The following is a 19,397-nucleotide window of genomic DNA, read 5'->3' on the forward strand; positions in this document are numbered from 1 at the left end:
TTTGATATTTTTCATAAGACAACTAAACATAAAAAAATTATTTTTCTTTACATTTTTTTTCTTTCCTTAGTATTTTCCGGGAACCAAACATAACCTAAGTGAAAAGCCGAACAATATAAAGCTCTTGCGATCATTGAGTTTTCCCAACCCACTAGCCCTGCTTTGGGCCCGTTGCAGTTAATGGTTTTTGACATGAAATGAAAAGCTGAACACTATAAAGCTCTTCCGGTCCTCATCTCCTACGATGTGGGACTATTGAGTTTTCCCAATCCACTTTGTAGGTGCATTAAACTAGCCCTACTTTGGGCCCGTTGCAGTTAGTGGTTTTTGATATTAAATGAAAAGTCGAACACTAAAAAGCTCTTGGGGTCCTCATCTCCTCTGATGTGGGACTACTGAGTTTTTTTTTCTTTTTTTAAAATCCATCTAATATGAATGAATTGAACCATAGAGCTTGAGTACAAGGGATGGGGTTGTGACCAATGCGTAACTCATGCTTGCAACTTGAAAGTTGCAAATTAAAAATAAAATAATATGTAAAAAATATAAATAAAATAAAATAATTTTTTTTAAATTAGAAAATAATAGGATGTATACCTTTGAAGAATTCTCTTTCGTTTTAAATTTAAATACTAAACATATTTCATTTAATACAATTTAAAATATTCAAACATTAATATTTATTCATGATTTAATTTGATAATATTAAAAATGAAAATAAATATTATTATTTTTTAATTTCTTGACATATTTTAAATGTTTATAATTATTTTTAATTTTAATAATATACAAATTGAAGAATTTGAAGACTAACTATGGAGGAACATAGACTCAATTCATTCTATGATACTCTGTTTACAATGAAAGAAAGCATAAATAAATAGCCTACAGATATGAGACAATTCCGGACTGGTACACTATCACCGGACGGAATTTCCCTTACATGGAAAGAGAATAAACTCTTACATGGAAAGTGAATAAACTATTACATGGAAAGAGAATAAACTCTTACATGGAAAGTGAATAAACTACCTTGCTAGAATTACTCCTAAATCAATTATAATAAAGGTTGTATATTACACTAATTTAGGGAAGTAAACAGAGGATGCTAAATATGGGAAGGAACACACAGGATGGAAGGCGACGTGGGCTTGATTTCCAACACTCCCCTCAAGCCGCGTTGTAGATGTTGATCATTCCAAGTTTTCCTGTCAGATCTTCGAAGTTAACTCGAGCAAGAGCTTTTGTGAGAATGTCAGCCGTTTGACAGTTTGTCGGAGTGTAGCTGACTTTGAAAACTCCTTCTTCAATCTTTTCCTTGATAAAGTGTCGATCTATCTCCACGTGTTTAGTTTGATCATGATGAACCGGATTCTTAGCGATACTGATGGCAGCTTGATTGTCGCAGTATAACATCATGGGATGCTTCAATGGAACCCATAATTCTTCTAACAGCCTGTTCAACCAGATTCCCTCGCAGATACCTTGTGCCATAGCACGAAATTCTGCCTCAGCACTGCTACGGGCTACCACTGACTGTTTCTTGCTTCGCCATGTAACCAAGTTCCCCCAGACAAATGAACAATAGCCTGAAGTTGATCTCCGATCAATCACTGAACCTGCCCAATCTGCATCTGAAAAAATCTCAATCTCTTTCTTTGTTGTTCTTTGAAAGAAGAGACCCTTTCCTGGTGTCATCTTGAGGTACCTCAATATTCTTATCACAACAGTCATGTGTTTTTCGGTTGGATTATTCATGAATTGACTTACCACACTAACGGAGAAGCCGATGTCTGGCCTTGTATGAGAAAGATAGATGAGTTTCCCCACAAGACGTTGATATCTTCCTTTATCAACTGGCGTACTTCCATCACTTTCTTCCAGTTTGACAGTTGTATCCATAGGTGTTTCTGCCGGCTTGCATCCTAGCATTCCTGTTTCATTCAATAAGTCCAGAACGTATTTGCGTTGTGAGACTGCTATACCTTTCTTTGACCTAGCAATCTCCATTCCGAGAAAGTACTTGAGGTTTCCAAGATCCTTGATCTCAAATTCCTTTGTCAGTAATTTTTTAAGTAAGTCAATTTTCTCTTCATGATCACCTGTCAAAATTATGTCGTCCACATATACAATGATAATTGCCAGCTTCCCTTCTGGGAAGTGTTTCACAAATAATGTGTGATCGGATTGACATTGAATGAATCCGTACCCTTTCACTACCTTAGTGAACCGTTCAAACCAGGCCCTGGGAGATTATTTGAGACCATACAAGGATTTTCGGAGTCTGCAAACCTTGTTGAAGTTTGATGTCGTCTCAAGTCCAGCAGGAATGTCCATGTAAACTTCTTCCTCTAAGTCACCATTGAGGAAGGCATTCTTCACATCAAGTTGGTGAAGCGACCAATCGAGATTAACTGCCAAGGATAAAAGTACACGAACAGTATTGAGCTTGGCAATTGGAGCAAAAGTTTCTTGATAGTCAATGCCATAGGATTGGGTGAATCCTTTGGCAACCAACCGAGCCTTATACCTGTCCACATTACCATCTGCCTTGTACTTTACTGTGAAAATCCACTTACACCCAACTGGTTTCTTACCTCTTGGGAGGTCAGTAATTTCCCACGTACCATTCTTTTCCAGCGCCCGAACTTCCTCATCGACGGCTACCTTCCACTTAGGATACTTGAAAGCTTCCTGAATATTCCGAGGAACTTGTATCTCTGTGATGCTAGAAGTGAATGCACGAAACGTAGGTGATAGCTTATCATAAGAAATAAAATTTCCAATGGGATGCTGAGTGCATGATCGAATTCCTTTCCTCCAAGCTATGGGCATATTAAGAATATCATTTTCTAACTCGGAATCAACAGTACCATCAGGAGCGTTGTTACCTGGAAGTTTGCTTGGATTAGGACCCGGTTCAGCCTCATGGGTTTGTTGAGAAAGTGCTCCTTCCTCCGTTTCCTCTTGGATGTGCTCTTTATCCCACAAGTCAACAATGGACTCGGGCTGATTAAATGACTCTGGAGGAATGTGATTTTCAGTGATGATGGGTGACTCACTGAATGACTCAAGATCCCAAAATTGATATTCCTGAGTTGAATTCTCCCCCTGAATATCGTTTTTGGGATAGTAAGGCTGGGTTTCAAAAAATGTGACATCCATTGAATTGTAGAATTTTCTTGTGACCGGAGAGTAACACTTATACCCTTTTTGATTTGAAGAATACCCAAGAAAGATGCACTTGAGTGACCTAGGATCAAGTTTACTTCGATGTTGTTGATTGATATGAACAAAAACAGAGCACCCGAAAATTTTGGGTGGGACGGTGGAGATGAGACGAGTAGTCGGAAAGGATTTTAGGAGTGTTTGACAAGGTGTTTGGAATTTTAGTACCCTAGACAGCATCCTATTGATGAGGTAGGTTGCCGTAAGGACAGCTTGCCCCCAGAATAATTTTGGAACATTCATGGAGAACATTAGTGATCTAGCCACCTCTAACAAATGCCTATTTTTCCTTTCAGCGATTCCGTTTTGTTGTGGGGTATCAACACATGAACTTAAGTGAACTATCCCTTCTTGTGCTAGAAATTCTCCTAGAATGGAGTTGAAATAATCCCTAGCATTATCAGACTTTAGAATTTGTATTTTTGACTGGAATTGGGTCTGAATCATATTTTTAAAATTTTTGAAAATTTGACTCGTTTCAGATTTTTCTTTCATGAGGAATACCCAAGTTAATCTAGTGTGATCATCTATGAATGAGACAAACCACCTAGTACCAGTTACATCTTTTATTCTTGACGGACCCCAGATATCGCTATGAATCATTGAGAATGGACTAGACTCTTTATAGGGTTGAATGGGAAAATGAGACCGGACTTGCTTTGATAATTGACAGATTTCGCACTCAAAGGATTTTGGATTTTTATGAAATAATGAAGGAAATAAATGCTTGAGATACATAACATTTGGATGACCTAAGCGATAGTGCCACAACATAATTGCACTATCGTTATTTTGACATGAAACCGAAAAAGAATTACTACCAACTGCCATTTGAGGTTATTCTTGTGGATCATGGAGCTCCTTAAGGATGTAGAGTCCAGAGCATTCCTCAGCATTGCCAATCGTCTTCCCCGAATCCAAATCCTGAAATTCACAGTGAGTGGAGGAAAAATTAGTAATACACCTCTTTTCCTTAGTGAGTTTACTAATTGACAATAGATTACAGTCCAAGTTAGGAACAAGGAGAACAGAGTTGAGAGTAAGATCCCTTGATAGCACAACTGAACCTGTTCCAGCAACCTTTGATAGTGAACCATCTGCTATTCGGACTGTTAAATTATTTGGACATGAGCTATATGTATCAAAAATTGTCGCATCTCCCGTCATATGATCAGATGCTCCTGAGTCCACGATCCAAGGTTTTTTACGTTTCTTACCAACAGTAAAGGCACTCAAAAAATTACCTTTGTGAGCCAAGGTTCCAGAACCAATGAGCTGGTTGGAAGATGAGCCAATTTGTGACTGTATTGACAAAAGAGGAGACAGTAGTTTCTGAAGCATCTCCATTTGCTCCTTATTAAAAGGGCTAGCTTCAGGTTGTGGCGATTGTTCATCGGTAGCCACATGATTGCCTCGTCCTTCTTTCTCAAGTGGTTGACGTGGCTTCCAATCTACTGGCTTTCCATGAATCTTCCAGCAAGTTTCTCTTGAGTGTCCCGGCTTTCTGCAATGATCACACCAAGGTCTACCTCCTTTAATTTTTTGACGGTTGTCAAAAGGAGCGAATTGAGTCTTAAGAGCCGAGCTTTCTGCCATATTCAGTTGTTGATGGGATCCCATCATGAGATTTTTCCGACTTTCTTCGCGACGCACTTCAGAGAATGCCTCTCTGAGGCTAGGTAGAGGTTTTACTCCCATGATTCTTCCTCTGATTTCATCAAGATTTTTGTTCAAACCTAACAAAAATTTAAACACACGTTTCCCTTCGACAATCTTTTTATACAACAAACCATCTGTAACACAATTCCAGTTATGAACCTCAAACGTATCAAGTTGACGCCATAGACGAGTAAGAGTATTGAAATATTTAGTTACCGTAAGGTTTCCTTGACGCAAATCGTGGAGGATGCCTTCAATCTGGATGATTTCAGAAGTGTTTTCCTTGTCTGAGAAAGTTTCTTTTGCAATGTCCCAGATTTCTTTGGCAGTATCAAATGACAGAAAATTTTCACCAATGTCAGGGGTCATAGAGTTGACTAGCCAGGACATGACCATATTATTTTCTGCTATCCACTTCTTGTAGGTTGATGTTGTGGTTTCTGGTGCCGCCGAAGCTCCGGTGATGTAGTCATCTTTCTCCTTTCCCCGTATAAACATTAATATGGATTGAGACCATTGCAAATAATTTTGCCCATTCAGTTTATGGGCTGTGATTGGCAGATGAGAGGTTTCCATCTGATGAGAGGATGAAGACGATGAGATGATGATATCAGAAGTAGAGGATGATGAGTTGGTAGCCATTCCAAAGGCTGGACCGTATTTAGGCATAACCTAGAAGAATAGAATTGAGTAGAAAAAAAAACTGACTAAAGATGAAGACGATGAGACAGGATTAAACCTGCTCTGATACCATGAAGAATTTGAAGACTAACTATGGAGGAACATAGACTCAATTCATTCTATGATACTCTGTTTACAATGAAAGAAAGCATAAATAAATAGCCTACAGATATGAGACAATTCCGGACTGGTACACTATCACCGGACGGAATTTCCCTTACATGGAAAGAAAATAAACTCTTACATGGAAAGTGAATAAACTATTACATGGAAAGAGAATAAACTCTTACATGGAAAGTGAATAAACTACCTTGCTAGAATTACTCCTAAATCAATTATAATAAAGGTTGTATATTACACTAATTTAGGGAAGTAAACAGAGGATGCTAAATATGGGAAGGAACGCACAGGATGGAAGGCGACGTGGGCTTGATTTCCAACACAAATTATAGATTTAATTATTAGTCCAATCATTGAAACATAAATCAATAATTTTTTCGATCTAATTACTAGCCCAATTCTAAAAACATTGAAATGAACTCAACACAACATTTCTAATTTTATTTAATTGGTACATTATAAAACTTTCGCCTTCTATAGATAATTGATTTTGAGTTCATGAGGAAGACTTGGAAATTTTCTCGAAAAAATTACATAAGTATATATCATTGTACTAAAGCTAGAGATAATGGTCGAAACGAGGGAAATAATGCACTAATGGGGGAAAAGATGCGACGAAAGTGTGTTGCGGATGCTTCATGTACAAGTATAAAAAGAGAGAATGGCTTTTGGAAAGGTCGGATGGAAGCAAAAATGAGAGATTGATACGGTGGTAGACTGGTAGGAAACAAAAGTAAAGTCCACGTCTACATCATGGTTGGTACCAACAATTTAATTAAGGATTAAATAACAATTCATAGATTGATGTTTGAGTATGTTTGGAATTATTTATTTTCAAAGTGCTTCTAGTGAATGTGTTTTTCTATAAATTAGAGAATCATCTATCAAATGTTTTTATGAAGCATTGTACGTAATTTTTTTTTTAAAATAATTTTAAAATTTTGTCAAATGTCAACTTTTTCTTTAAAATTACTTTTCGAGTTAGAAGTATTTTTAAAGAACATTATTAAATATATTCTAAATCTTCAATGAGAGTACAATTGTTTTTTGTATCAATACTTTTAATTTTATAAATATATACAAATATTTAACTTTTTTTTTGTCTTTATAAAACTTCTACTTTGTGAAAATAAATATAAAAGATCTTAAATTTAGATATATCCTATTTCATATTATATCAAACATACTAAACACATTTTGTGGACCCCGCATTTCGGCTCATGCATTTTCCGCTCGAAGGCGAGCTTGATTTTGATTTTGAAAAATGATTTTATTGATTAAGGAAAAATTGAATTGGAGTCGCCACTTATTTTTGTTTTATTTTTAAAGGGTAACAAAATAAGAAAGAAAACTCTAAGTGTGACTCCTTATTTTGGAAAAGGTGATCTACGAAAAACTGGATCGGGCTCGGGGGTCAGGTTGTTTATCGGGAAGGTACGGTAAAGACCGTAACACTCCTCTAAACCCCTAAAGTTGGGTCTCTACTAATAAAATAAAGCTGACATGACAATCAATGGATACTCAAATTGATTAGGCGCATATGGGAATCGAAACATGCAATAGAGAATGACCAGAATAGGAGTGGATGCGTACCTGAGCCACAAACGAACAATGCGCTATCATAGAAATGGAGTTCGTGCACAATATAGAGTACGACATATATCACATGCATCACTAAGCAGGAATTAAAATTGTTCGAAGGAAAACTAGATTTTTGAAATTCATTTGAGAATCGGAATCTTAGCGATTATTTGAAAATTGGAGTTTTTGAGATTATTTGAAAATTGGATTCTTAGGAATTAAATGTAAGAATGAGAATTTTAGAAATTAAATTTGAAAGAAAATTGGGATTTTGAGGAATTATTTAAGAGTTCGGGATTTTTAAGAAGAATTGAGTTTACGAAAATTGGGACTTTGGGAGTTGATTTTGAAAGGGATCAGAGTTGTAAGTTATTTGAGAAGTAGAAATTATGAAAGTTGATTTATAAAAATTGGAAATCTTGAAAATCATTTGGAGGCGAACCTTTAGAAACGAATGAATAAAATGGTAACAATAATAGTGATAACAATAAGTGAGTAACCTGATAAATACGATACTTGGAATATTGAGAAGTGAAAATAAGATTTAAACGGATATTTAAAGAATTAAATTAAGACATGGGGTTTTTGAAGGATTAGACTAGATAAGTATGGGATAATGATTCTATTTAATGAAAATAAGATTTAAACGAATATTTGAATAATTAAATCAAGACATGAGATTTTTGAAGGATTAGACAAGATAAATATGGGATAATGATTCTATTTAATGAAAATAAGGTTTAAACGAATATTTGAAGAATTAAATTAAGACATGGGATTTTTGAAGGACTAGACTAGATAAATATGGGATAATGATTCTATTTAATGAAAATAAGGTTTAAACGAATATTTGAAGAATTAAATTAAGACGTGGGATTTTCGAAGAACTAGACTAGATAAATATGGGATAATGATTCTATTTAATGAAAATAAGGTTTAAACGAATTATTGAAATATTGAATTAAGACAAGGGATTTTTGAAGGATTAGACTAGATAAATATGGGATAATGATTCTATTTAATGAAAATAAGGTTTAAACGAATATTTGAAGAATTAAATTAAGACATGGGATTTTTGAAGGACTAGACTAGATAAATATGGGATAATGATTCTATTTAATGAAAATAAGGTTTAAACGAATATTTGAAGAATTAAATTAAGACATGGGATTTTCGAAGGACTAGACTAGATAAATATGGGATAATGATTCTATTTAATGAAAATAAGGTTTAAACGAATATTTGAAAATTTTAATTAAGATAGGGGATTTTTGAAGGATTAGACTTTAAATAACTAGGTAAGTATGAGATAATAATTCTAACTGATGAAAATAAGATTTAAACGGATTATTGAAAGATTGAATTAGGATATGGGATTTTTGAAGGATTAGAATTTAACTTTAATGAATGAGATTTTTAAAAGATGATAAATAGATACATGCGAAATAATAATAATTGACAAACATTATATTTAAACAAACAAGATTGAATAGTATAAATTTCGAGATCAAAAATTAAATTTGGGATGTTGGATTTTTGAAGAATTAGAATTAGGCTTTAACAAATGAGATTTTAAAATATGATAAATAGATACATACGAAATCATAATAATATTTAACAATCATAATGTTCAAGCTAGTGAAATTGAATAGTATAGATTTCGAGATAACAATATAATTAACAATAATAATTTGTCTTTTAATTGTCTTTAAGTTTGAGTTAACTAAATTAGTGAAGATAAAATAAGATAAAAAAAAAAAGAAATGAAAATGCATGAATAAGTTAATAATTTACTAAGATTAGAGATTTAAAACTTGTTTAGACATGAAGTAGCTAAATGGGCTCACTCATCATGGACTTGGGCCATGAGAGTGGCTAGCATAAGGAGCAATGGGGCCTTCCATCAGCAAAGCCATCATAGGCAAGCCCAAAACCAAAAATCAACATAGGTAAGCCCAAAACCTATCTCCATCACAAAATTGGGCCTAGTGCCCCAACTCAAGCTCAAGCCCAAACTTCATCTTCTTCACAGCTTCTCCCCCCTCCCCCCCTTGCCTGGCTTCAACACCTTTGCCACCTCCCCGCGGCGGCAGCGGCGACGCCACCACGTCGGAATAATTGTTAGAGAACGGTAGCCAATGCGCGTCGCCTTCTTGGCGCATCCACGTACTCCTTCTTTCCCACTGCCTCCTCCGCCTCTGCCTCCGTCTCCACGGTGACTCGGTCCTTCGACAGCGACGCCACCCGGGTCGGATACAACACGAACGAGATCGAAGGCGCGTCTTTCACGTACTGCATGCCTTCTCGAGTCCACATCGAGCGACTCTCCACGCTGTCCCAGCCGGACTCGGGCTGCCTCGACCGCCATGGGAGCGGCGACTGTGGCGACGATGCTTGGGGTTGAAGATTCTCCGGGCTAGGTGGGGATTGGTCTTTCGGTTTCATAGCATAAGAAACGTTTTGGATTGGCACTGATTCAGTGCTCCTCTTTAGGGGTTCGTCAGTTGCAACCAGCTCCAAGGGGTGGGAGAAAAGAGGCCAGAACAGGGGAGGTCACAACAAAAGCAAAGAAAAACAAACAAAGACAAAAAAAGCAAGTGATTTAAACAAACAACATTAAGCTTGCAAGCCACGTGAGACACCAAAATAGATTTTAAAGGCAATGTTAACAATGTCAAGATTTTCGACAAAAAAATCTCACCGAAACAGAGCAACACGTAAGCATGATAGCATAAACAAAGCAAGAAACATCAATACCCGAGTTCACCAACAACTTAGTTTTTAGCAAAAAAAAAACGTATAAGTGACTAGCTATCCACATACCAATCCAGGAAGTAATAACCAGGAGTAGTTGAGAATAAGCCCCCCTCTTCACCTCATTTCTCTCCTGCTATCCAATACCCTTCTCCTCACCTCATGCTCTCTGCCACCCCCTTTTTATCTTTTTCTTTTTTCTTTTTTCTCTTGCTGTTTCTATCTTCTTTTGCAAGCCATAACCCGCTTTCCTATTCATCCTCTCAACAAGCATGGCTAGCCATCCCCCCTGCTGCTACACGTCCCATGCAGCCGGGATTCATGCCTAAAGAGGGGGTTCCCCCCCACACTTCAAAGGGAATGCAATGAAAAATAATAAAAAGAAGCTATCTCCACTCTCCCCGAGTCCTCACCCTAACAGGGGTCTACACATTCAAATTTAATAAAAAAATTAAAATTAAAATTTTATTTTTTTGTGACAAGTTATTTTCATACCATGATTAAAATAAAATTAATTTAAGTATTTTGAAAATTTAATTAGTGAAACTCAAATTAGCTTTCTGCATAAGGTTTTGGTTTGTTTTCTCTTGGAAATTAAGAATTTGTTTAGTCATGTGATTTAAAAATAATCTTCTATTTTTAGAAGCAAAAAATTGTTTTAAAATTTTTTTAACATTGTTTGACTATTGTTATCTGAAAACCATTTTTGAAAACAAAGTGAAATAAATAACAATTTTTTAAAGAATAAATAGAAATTGTTTTGACCGGTTTTTAAAAATAAAAAGGAAAACATATAAAATTAAAAAAATCATAAAAAAAAACAAATAAAATTGGACATTATATAATTTCTTTTCTCTTTCTATAATTTAATACTAATATTGAAAATCTTTAAATATAATCTTCTTTTAAATTATACCTACTTGCAAATCAAATTGTACTTGATATATAAAATTTATTAATTTTCAAAAAATAATTTGAAATTCAAAAACTAATTTAATTGATATTAAAAAGTCATGAAACTTAATAACATTATAAAATTATACACCATAATTTATTTTAAATATATGAGTTAGTTTTCTCTTTCTATTTTTACAAATTTTTTTATTAGGCAAATAAATTCCAAATTGTGCAAGACTTAACGTATTAGATTCATTAACGAATTTAGTAATTTTTAGAAATAACTTAAAACTCAAACAGTGAATCAATTAATATAAAAAATTTATGGAGAAAAATTAGTGTAGAATAAATTTATTGTTTCTCTTATACATAGAATTATTATTTTTCAATTTTTTTCATTAGACAAATGAACTTTAAATTCAACAAAACTTAATGTGTTAGATTTATTAATAAGTTTTGTAATTTTTAAAAGTATTTTAAAACTCAAATAATAAACCAATTAATACCAAAAATTTATGGACAAATTAAAATTGGTGCAGAACAACTTTATTAATGTTTTTCTTCTATATAAAATCATTATTTTTTTATTTTTTCCACTAGGCAAATGAATGTCAAATTAAATAAGACTTAATGCATTAGATTCATTAACAAGTTTAGTAAATTTTAAAAATAACTTAAAATTAAAATGATAATCAAATCAATACTAAAATTTATGAATCAAAATTGGTCTAGAGTAACTATTGTTTCTATTTTATATAGACACATTATTTTCCAATTTTTTTTCATTAGGTTCAAATTAAAAAAGACTTAATGTATACTATTTATAATCACATTTTCTGAATTATGTGGATATTGTTCCCATTGACTTTAATAAGTTATCATTACTTTAAAACACGTATATAAAATTTAAAAATATATATATATTTAACAGGGAAACTTTTGATTAGCTTAATTACCATTTGAGATAGGTCTTATGATTAATATGTTGTCAATTATTGATTACTTTTATATCAAACATTTGGAATTATTACATTCATTAACAAGTTTAGTAATTTTTAAAAATAATTTGAAATTCAAACAATAAACTTATTAATACCGAAAATTTATGAATAAAAATTCATTCATAATGACTCTATTATTTTTTTCTGCACATAATTATATTTTTATAAATTTTTTCAATTATAAAAATGAACTTCAAATCAAGTAACATTTTGTATTGAATTTATTAATAAGTTTAATGATTTTTAAAAATGAAAAAATATACCTCATCATTAAAAAATAATAAATCAAAATTGATATATTATGAATCATAATTTTATTGTTTCTTCTATATACACAACCATATTTTTTTTAATTTAGGTAAATAAATTAAATAAGACATAATTAATAATTTTAATTCTTTAATGATTTTAAAAATTTTTAAGAATAATTTTGAATTAAAAAAACCGATCTAATTATTTATAAATTAAAAAACACTCTACAACAATATGTTCATAATTCAATACTAAGTATGTACATGAAATAACAAACATGAATCATTTATATATTAAAAATTAAACTTGATTTATTATTCATTTTAAATAAAATATTGTAAAAATTATTATTATTCATTTTTAAACCAAAAAAATTACAATATCGCTATGTTTCTTACATTTACTAAAATAGTACATCAAGGAAAAAATGACGTTTCCACACATTCATATAAAAATAATTAAAAAAAAATATAAATTCTCTACAAATAATTCAAGTTCCATGCATTCACCACTCACTTGTTAAACGTAGCATCTAAGATGGTCAAATATAATATTTATATCATTAAAATATTGTAATATCTGAATGGTCAAATATGCTACATTTGATAAAAAAAAATTACATGAAATGCTAATTATTTTTAAATAACCGTTTAAAATTTGTATTCTATAAACTTAAGTTTCTATTTTATGGTTTTTTCATATATTTCACACTTTTCCCTATTTTTTTATAATAAAAAAATATAATTTATAATTTTATTACAATATTGTTATTCATGTTTTAATAAAAACTATTCATTTTTTTATTTATTTATAATTACAAAACTATTATCATTTTAAATAAGACTTGAATTTAATTTAATTTATATTATATAAATTGAATTTGTAATATTTTTACAAAATCAAAACAAAAACATTATTTTTAAAAATAACTAATCAAAACGAGTTTTTTATTTTTTGTTTTTAAAAAACAAGTTGCCAAACCTCCTTATTTTTGTAAAATATTAAAAAATAATTTAAACAAGAATAATGAGTATTCTTGATTCAAACTCTGTTGGCTCTCCCTCACCTGATGGAGAGTTTAAGCCCTTAAACTCTGAAGAGTTTCGAAAACAAGCCCATCAAATGGTTGATTTCATAGCTGATTACTACCACAACATTGAAAACTATCCGGTTCTCAGCCAAGCCGAGTTCGGGTTATCTTCGCTCCCGCCTCTCTGAAACGCCGCCGTATCTGCCAGAATCATTTGACGACATTGTAAGAGACGTGGAAAAGGATATAATCCCCGGGATGACGCATTGGCTGAGCCCCAACTTCTTCGCATTCTTCCCAGCGACGATGAGCTCCGCGGCTTTCGCGGGAGAGATGCTCTGCACCGCCTTTAACTCAGTTGGGTTCAACTGGCTAGCGTGTCCGGCGGCTACGGAGCTCGAAATGGTCGTCATGGACTGGCTCGCCAACATGATCAAGCTGCCCAAGTCCTTCATGTTCTCCGGCACCGGTGGTGGTATAATGCAAGCGACCTCCAGCGAAGCAATCCTCTGCACCCTCATTGCGGCCAAAGACCGTGCACTCGAGATCATAGGCGTCCAAAACATAGCCAAACTAGTCGTTTACACTTCTGATCAGGCCCACTGATAAGGCAGAATCCTCTCCTGATTGATTCTTTCCTTATCTTAGATTATTTTTTATTATGTATATTTATCTTTTCCTAGTTTGTAGGATCTCTCAATTGTATATACACTCTATATAATGAGAAACAATTACCTCGAGGATTTCAGCCATATTTTACACGGTTTCTCAAACCTTTATACCCACTCCACGTACAAAAAGGCATGCAAGTTGGCTGGCGTACTCCAATGCAACATACGATTACTCCCCACGACACAAGCCTCAAACTTCTCTCTATCCCCTGCGCTCCTGCGCACAGTAATCGAAGCTGACGTGGGAACCGGGCTGGTCCCCATCCACCTCTGCGCAACCCTTGGGACAACCTCAACCACAGCCGTCGATCCCATCGGGCCCCTTGCTAATGTGGCTAACGACTACGGCGTGTGGGTCCACGTGGACGCCGCATACACTGGAAGCGCATGCATCTGCCCGGAGTTTCGCCACCACCTAGACGGAATCGACCGGGTCAACTCACTGAGTCTCAGTCCACACAAGTGGCTACTCAGCTATCTCGACTGCTGCTGCCTATGGGTCAAACAACCGAGTGAAATAACCCGTTCACTCAGCACCAACCCTGAATATTTGAACAACAAAGCCAGCGAATCAGACTCCGTGGTAGAATTCAAAGACTGGCAAATTGGAACAGTCGAAGATTCAAAGCCCTCCGGCTGTGGCTCGTGATCCGAAGCTACGGCGTGGCTAATCTTTAGTCCCACATTCGATCCGATATCCAAATGGCAAAATTATTCGAATCCATGGTAAGATCCGACCCGAGATTCGATATCGTAATTCCAAGGTTGTTTTCGTTGGTATGCGGCTCAACCCGTGCCCTCTGTCCGCCACGGGCACAGTGGAGGGGCTCAACCGGATGCTACTGGACCGAGTCAACTCAACAGGTCGCGCCTACATGACCCATACGATAGTGGATGGGGTTTATATGCTGAGGTGTGCAGTGGGGTCCACACTCACGGAGGAGCTCCACGTTGTGGCCGCTTGGCAATTGATAAAGGAGGAAGCCGATGCCTTGACGAAGAGAGTGGAGTCAGGCGTGTGAAGCGTTAGGATTGGAAGTTGGTGTGAGGCAGAGATCAAATCACGTGATGATGTATCGTGTGATTTACCATGAGTGTCGATCCTTTGGAGTTCCGAAGGAAAGAGTAGAGTGTTGTTGTTGAATGATTTGTTGAGGTCGAGACTCGCGAGCAATTTGTCATTTGTCATGTGACAGTTGTGGTAATGAAAATGTTATTTTTCTTCTTAATTATTTGTCTATCTTGAACATCCCACAATAAAAACATCGAAATAATATCAAATAGAGTAAGAAGTATGAACAATGTCTTTCTCGTATTTCTTATCATGGGTTTAACAAAGGTCTGAGGGAAATAGATTTTCATCCTTTTTTTTTTTTTCCATTTTTATAAATTTTTTATGTTAGTCACTTTAAAAAATAAAAATTTTAAATTGAATAAAATCAAAATTTTCGGTCAAAAACATAATTAAAAAAAAAAAAAAAACCTTTACCAAACGAGACCAAAATAATCCCACATTGAAAGAGAAAAACACTACCTTCATCTTTTCGGCCTATTTTTTGGATGAAAATATTCTCCATCAAAAGCTGTCTACTTCAAGACAAAGACGTTTACAAATTTCGAAAAAAAAGGCTGTGATTTGTCAATAATGGGGATTATTTTGGTCCTTCCTAATCTGGTAGAGAAAAACACACTACTTTCTTTATTTGTGGATCTTCATGGGCTTACAAAAATCTTCAGTCTTTATGACTTGGTTTGAATGCATAAGGTCTCTGACCTATGCTCTTGGCATAATTGCAAAAGCTGCATTCAAATACAAAACATGCTCACCTTGGATCTTATAAACATCAGCTTTCATTCTACAAAAGCCGACGAATCCCGGAAACAGGATGTGTTTGCCCTGCTGGTGCAACCGATCACCCTTAACTTCAATGCATGGGAGGGAAGGGATGAGTTCTGAGAGGAGATTTAAGCCCACCATGGAGCTTCACCAGTTCTGAAATCGGTTTTGACCCATGGAACGAATACTACCTTCCCATCATCAACATCAGCATGAACCAATGCCAAGGACTGCATTGCCAAATAGCAAAAAATTAAAACACAGGAGGATTGGCAAGATTTTTTTATAGCCTACATGTAACTTCTATGATATGCCGCTCTTTCAACACCCCAAAACAGGTCCTTAGTTTCTGTAAAGAAAGTAGTGGATATTGAATTAGTTTCTTGGAGACATGAGTGTAGATATCTTTTAAAGACGAATCTCGTATACAAGCAATTACAAAACCCAGATGAATCTTGTCTACAAGCTAATACGAAATCCAGTCTATGAAAAACGTGAGAATATTTTTCTGTCATCGATTCCAGTCAGAAACATTACACATGGCATATAACAAAAAACTATATGAGTAACCGAATACGGAACTAGAGTTTTTTTAGACACCACAGATGTTCCTTTATTTTTCTTCTGGAACAACTTCTAATGCTGAGTTCATTCCAGGGCCTATGAATGCATTCTTAGTCAGATCATACTCAAAAAGAAAAGGGTGAATTCTAGTTTTACTCACCAGAGGTGCAGGTCCTCTTACAACTTTCCCTTGGTTGTTGTACTGGGATCCATGGCAAGGGCAGATGAACTTGTTCTCAGCAGCATTCCATGGCACAACACACCCGAGGTGAGTGCAGACAGCATTGATTCCATATGGTGCAAGAGTTCTGTCTTTCTCCACGACTAAGTAGGTGGGATCTCCCTGAAATTGGCCGATGAATTGAAACAGTTTTCATGATCATACAGTACAGCTGCATCATATCACTTTTCATAGCATGAATAATCATGTTGAGATTCCAACACAGGATGAATTCTGATTACTATTATCAGTTTCGGTCATAATTGCATCTTGATCATAATAATTGTTGAAGAGCCTCTCAAATTTTCATTTGTCCTATTTTGAAGTTTTGATGTTTTCCTATTATTACAAAGAAAGTGTCTAGTGATGAAATTTTATTATAGATATGGATTTATCTTTATATAGAATAATCCTATGAAATTAGAAAAAATGTAAGAAGAGATTTTCACTAAAATGATGAATCTTTATAGGTAATCAATTAAGTGGTTAAACAGTTTGAATCCGTAAAGATCTACTAATATCATATCAAAGAGTGTTTGTGGTACATGACTAGACTAACAAGCACAAAGGGGACTGTGGCACACTAGAGCTCATGGTGCTCAGTTGATGGTAGGGTATCATAGGAGTACCTAATACCTTACTATCAAAGTGGAGAAATTGCTCAGTGTATAAATATCTTAGATCATGAGAAAAATAAAAGTTATGAAATGGAGATAGTTCATGAAGATTATACATGATGGACAGAGATGTAAGCGTGCTAGACACTTGAAAGAAGGACGCATATTCAAGATCCAAGTTGTAGATATACGGAGGTGTGAAACATGAGATATTTTAGGACTTAATAGTTGTATATGTTTTCACTGTATGTTGTATATTCTTTATGGTATATAATAAAATGATTTTTTTTTCATCCATAAATGTAAGCAAATTGTTCATATCACGTTAAAACCATGTGTGCCTTGATATATATGTGAATTGTTTTATCTTCATGTTTTGTTTTCTTGTTTATTACTGACTTGTTTCCATACAACAATAACTCTATTCAATATACCAAAGTTCAGTCCAAAGATTCAAAAGTTTCCATCAGAACAAAATTTCCATAAAACAATGGAGGAGATATTGGGTGCTCAAACACGCCCTTCATGATCCAAAATCCAATTCCTTCTACAATTTATTTACTGAGAGATTGAAAGAGAAAAATGATCACCTTTAATCCTTGTGTGAGGGTCCGGTCCCCAGGTCCATGGTTCTTAAGCCACTCCTCTGCAATAACATCGTTTCCTAAGGCATCCTTGGCAATAGTACCACCACCAGCACTTCCTGACCTGTTCTAGGGTTTCCAATTAATTCGGAAAGGAATTTCAAAATGCTGAAGTCCAAAACATTATCCTACTGATCAAAAGCTAATGCCCAACAATGAGTATACTGAAAAAAGAATGGAGTAATGCAGTAACAGATTTTCCACAAGTTCGCTTCTTGACCACAAACAATTGAATTTGATGATCAGTTAATGAAGTGAATATGATGTTTTTGGCACAAACCCATTACAACTTAGCTTCCTAACAGCGAATTTAGCAGCACAAACACAAACAATTGAAACTAATGATCTGAGAAAGTGAATTCATGGTTACAATTTTCCCTTTCCCATTAATTTTTCTACAAATATGATCTTCTCGGCAAAGACCCATTACAGACTGGCTCCATTACAGTGAATTTAATTCAGAATAAAACTTTACTACAATCATTGAAGTTGATTTACCAAGTGTACTCAAGAGTTATGATTTTCTGCTTTCCAAATTTCTTCACCAAGTTTGGTGTTTTTTGCATAAACCCATCACAAATTAGCTTAAAAACAGTGAATTTACCAGCACAAAAATACAAAATTTTGTCAACAACAAAACAAAATTAAGACAAAAGGAAAAGAAGGAAAATAGAATGAACACTCACCCAGGTGGGACAAAGAAGGAAGCATAAGGAATCAACATGATTGCAGTGGGAAGCGAAACCGCACCTAGAAGAAGCAGATTCATGAGCTGCCTCTTGCCCATGTCCGGCACCCGATCATCGGCCGGAAAGCTAGTGGCCTGGAACCTGATTCTCAAGTAATTGCCCTTCTTCAACAAATGGGTCCTTGTGGGATTTGCAAGAGATTTTGAGACCACGCCGTTCTTGGTGAAGCATAGCTGCAAAATGAGAGGACGTCGTTGGAATTGGAGGAAAATGGTTTATGTGCTGGAGCAGTAGGCGTTGGATTGCTTACCTGAGAATGACATGTGTGAGAGAGAGTTGAGAAAGAAGCCATGGTGGAGACTTCTCAGAGAGGTTCTCAGAGGTTTGAATGCGAAAGAGGATAAGGCTGAGAGGATCTCGCTGGAGAGCCACATGTTTTTGGATCATGTCTCTGTCCAGGTGGAAAGAGAACCGGGTCCGGTTTTGTTTTTGTTTTTTTTTTTGCTTTTTGTTCTCTGTTTTTTGTTTTTTTTTTTGTTTTCTTCCCCACCTCTCCTTACCTTGCAAGATATAAATGTACAGTTGATTTCATGTTAGAGGCATATGTGGGATGACTTGTTACTTTTTATTTGAACTAAAAACAAAAATTGGAGCTAAATTTATAATTTTAAAAATAATTTCAAATTTATATAAATTTTATTAAATATGATATAATTCTATGTATGGTTTAAAATAATGTTTTAGATAATGAGAATGGATGTTGTCCACTTCATGGAACGGATGTATCACTTCATTAGACAACAGGATCAGCAAATGTACCATCATTAAGTTGCACAGGAATTGCAGTGGATAGAGGAGTGGAAGTCACCTTGGCATTGGACATTTTAGTATGCTCCAACATGTTCCATGTATACATGTGTTGAGAAAGAAATAGCTGGTCATTGGTTGAGAC

The 19,397-nt window shown here is 34.8% G+C and overlaps 1 protein-coding gene and 1 pseudogene across 2 annotated transcripts; one reads left to right on the plus strand and one right to left on the minus strand.

Annotated features, from left to right (window-relative positions):
• The first annotated feature begins 13,199 nt into the window (after positions 1 to 13,199).
• LOC117926017 lies at positions 13,200 to 14,896 on the plus strand (annotated as a pseudogene).
• Positions 14,897 to 15,547: 651 nt separating this feature from the next.
• On the minus strand, positions 15,548 to 18,860 carry LOC117927312 (cytochrome b6-f complex iron-sulfur subunit 2, chloroplastic-like). 2 transcript variants are annotated; one of them, XM_034846792.1, is made up of 5 exons: positions 18,756 to 18,860; positions 18,443 to 18,678; positions 17,703 to 17,820; positions 16,436 to 16,618; positions 15,548 to 15,941 (listed from the first exon to the last, which is right to left on the minus strand). In XM_034846792.1, the coding sequence occupies exons 1-5, from the start codon at positions 18,795 to 18,797 to the stop codon at positions 15,840 to 15,842; spliced, it is 681 nt and encodes a 226-aa protein (XP_034702683.1). In that variant the 5' UTR covers positions 18,798 to 18,860; the 3' UTR covers positions 15,548 to 15,839. The 2 variants fall into 2 exon arrangements, with proteins under 2 accessions (XP_034702683.1, XP_034702684.1); XM_034846793.1 differs by lacking the exon at positions 15,548 to 15,941 and adding an exon at positions 15,952 to 16,060.
• Between the last annotated feature and the right edge of the window lie 537 nt (positions 18,861 to 19,397).

This window comes from Vitis riparia, chromosome 12 (assembly GCF_004353265.1).
Source record: "Vitis riparia cultivar Riparia Gloire de Montpellier isolate 1030 chromosome 12, EGFV_Vit.rip_1.0, whole genome shotgun sequence".
In the NCBI taxonomy this organism is placed as follows: domain Eukaryota; kingdom Viridiplantae; phylum Streptophyta; class Magnoliopsida; order Vitales; family Vitaceae; genus Vitis; species Vitis riparia.

What these genes read in the sequence shown, in the direction of transcription:
- LOC117927312 (XM_034846792.1), bottom strand. Translation starts at nt 18,797, where the DNA reads ATGGCTTCTTTCTCAACTCTCTCTCACACATGTCATTCTCAG. An exon ending in CCCTCACACAAGGATTAAAG is followed by an intron (nt 16,619 to 17,702) that starts GTGATCATTTTT and finishes GGCCAATTTCAG; the next exon opens with GGAGATCCCACCTACTTAGT. An exon ending in TAAGAGGACCTGCACCTCTG is followed by an intron (nt 15,942 to 16,435) that starts GTGAGTAAAACT and finishes TTGGCAATGCAG; the next exon opens with TCCTTGGCATTGGTTCATGC.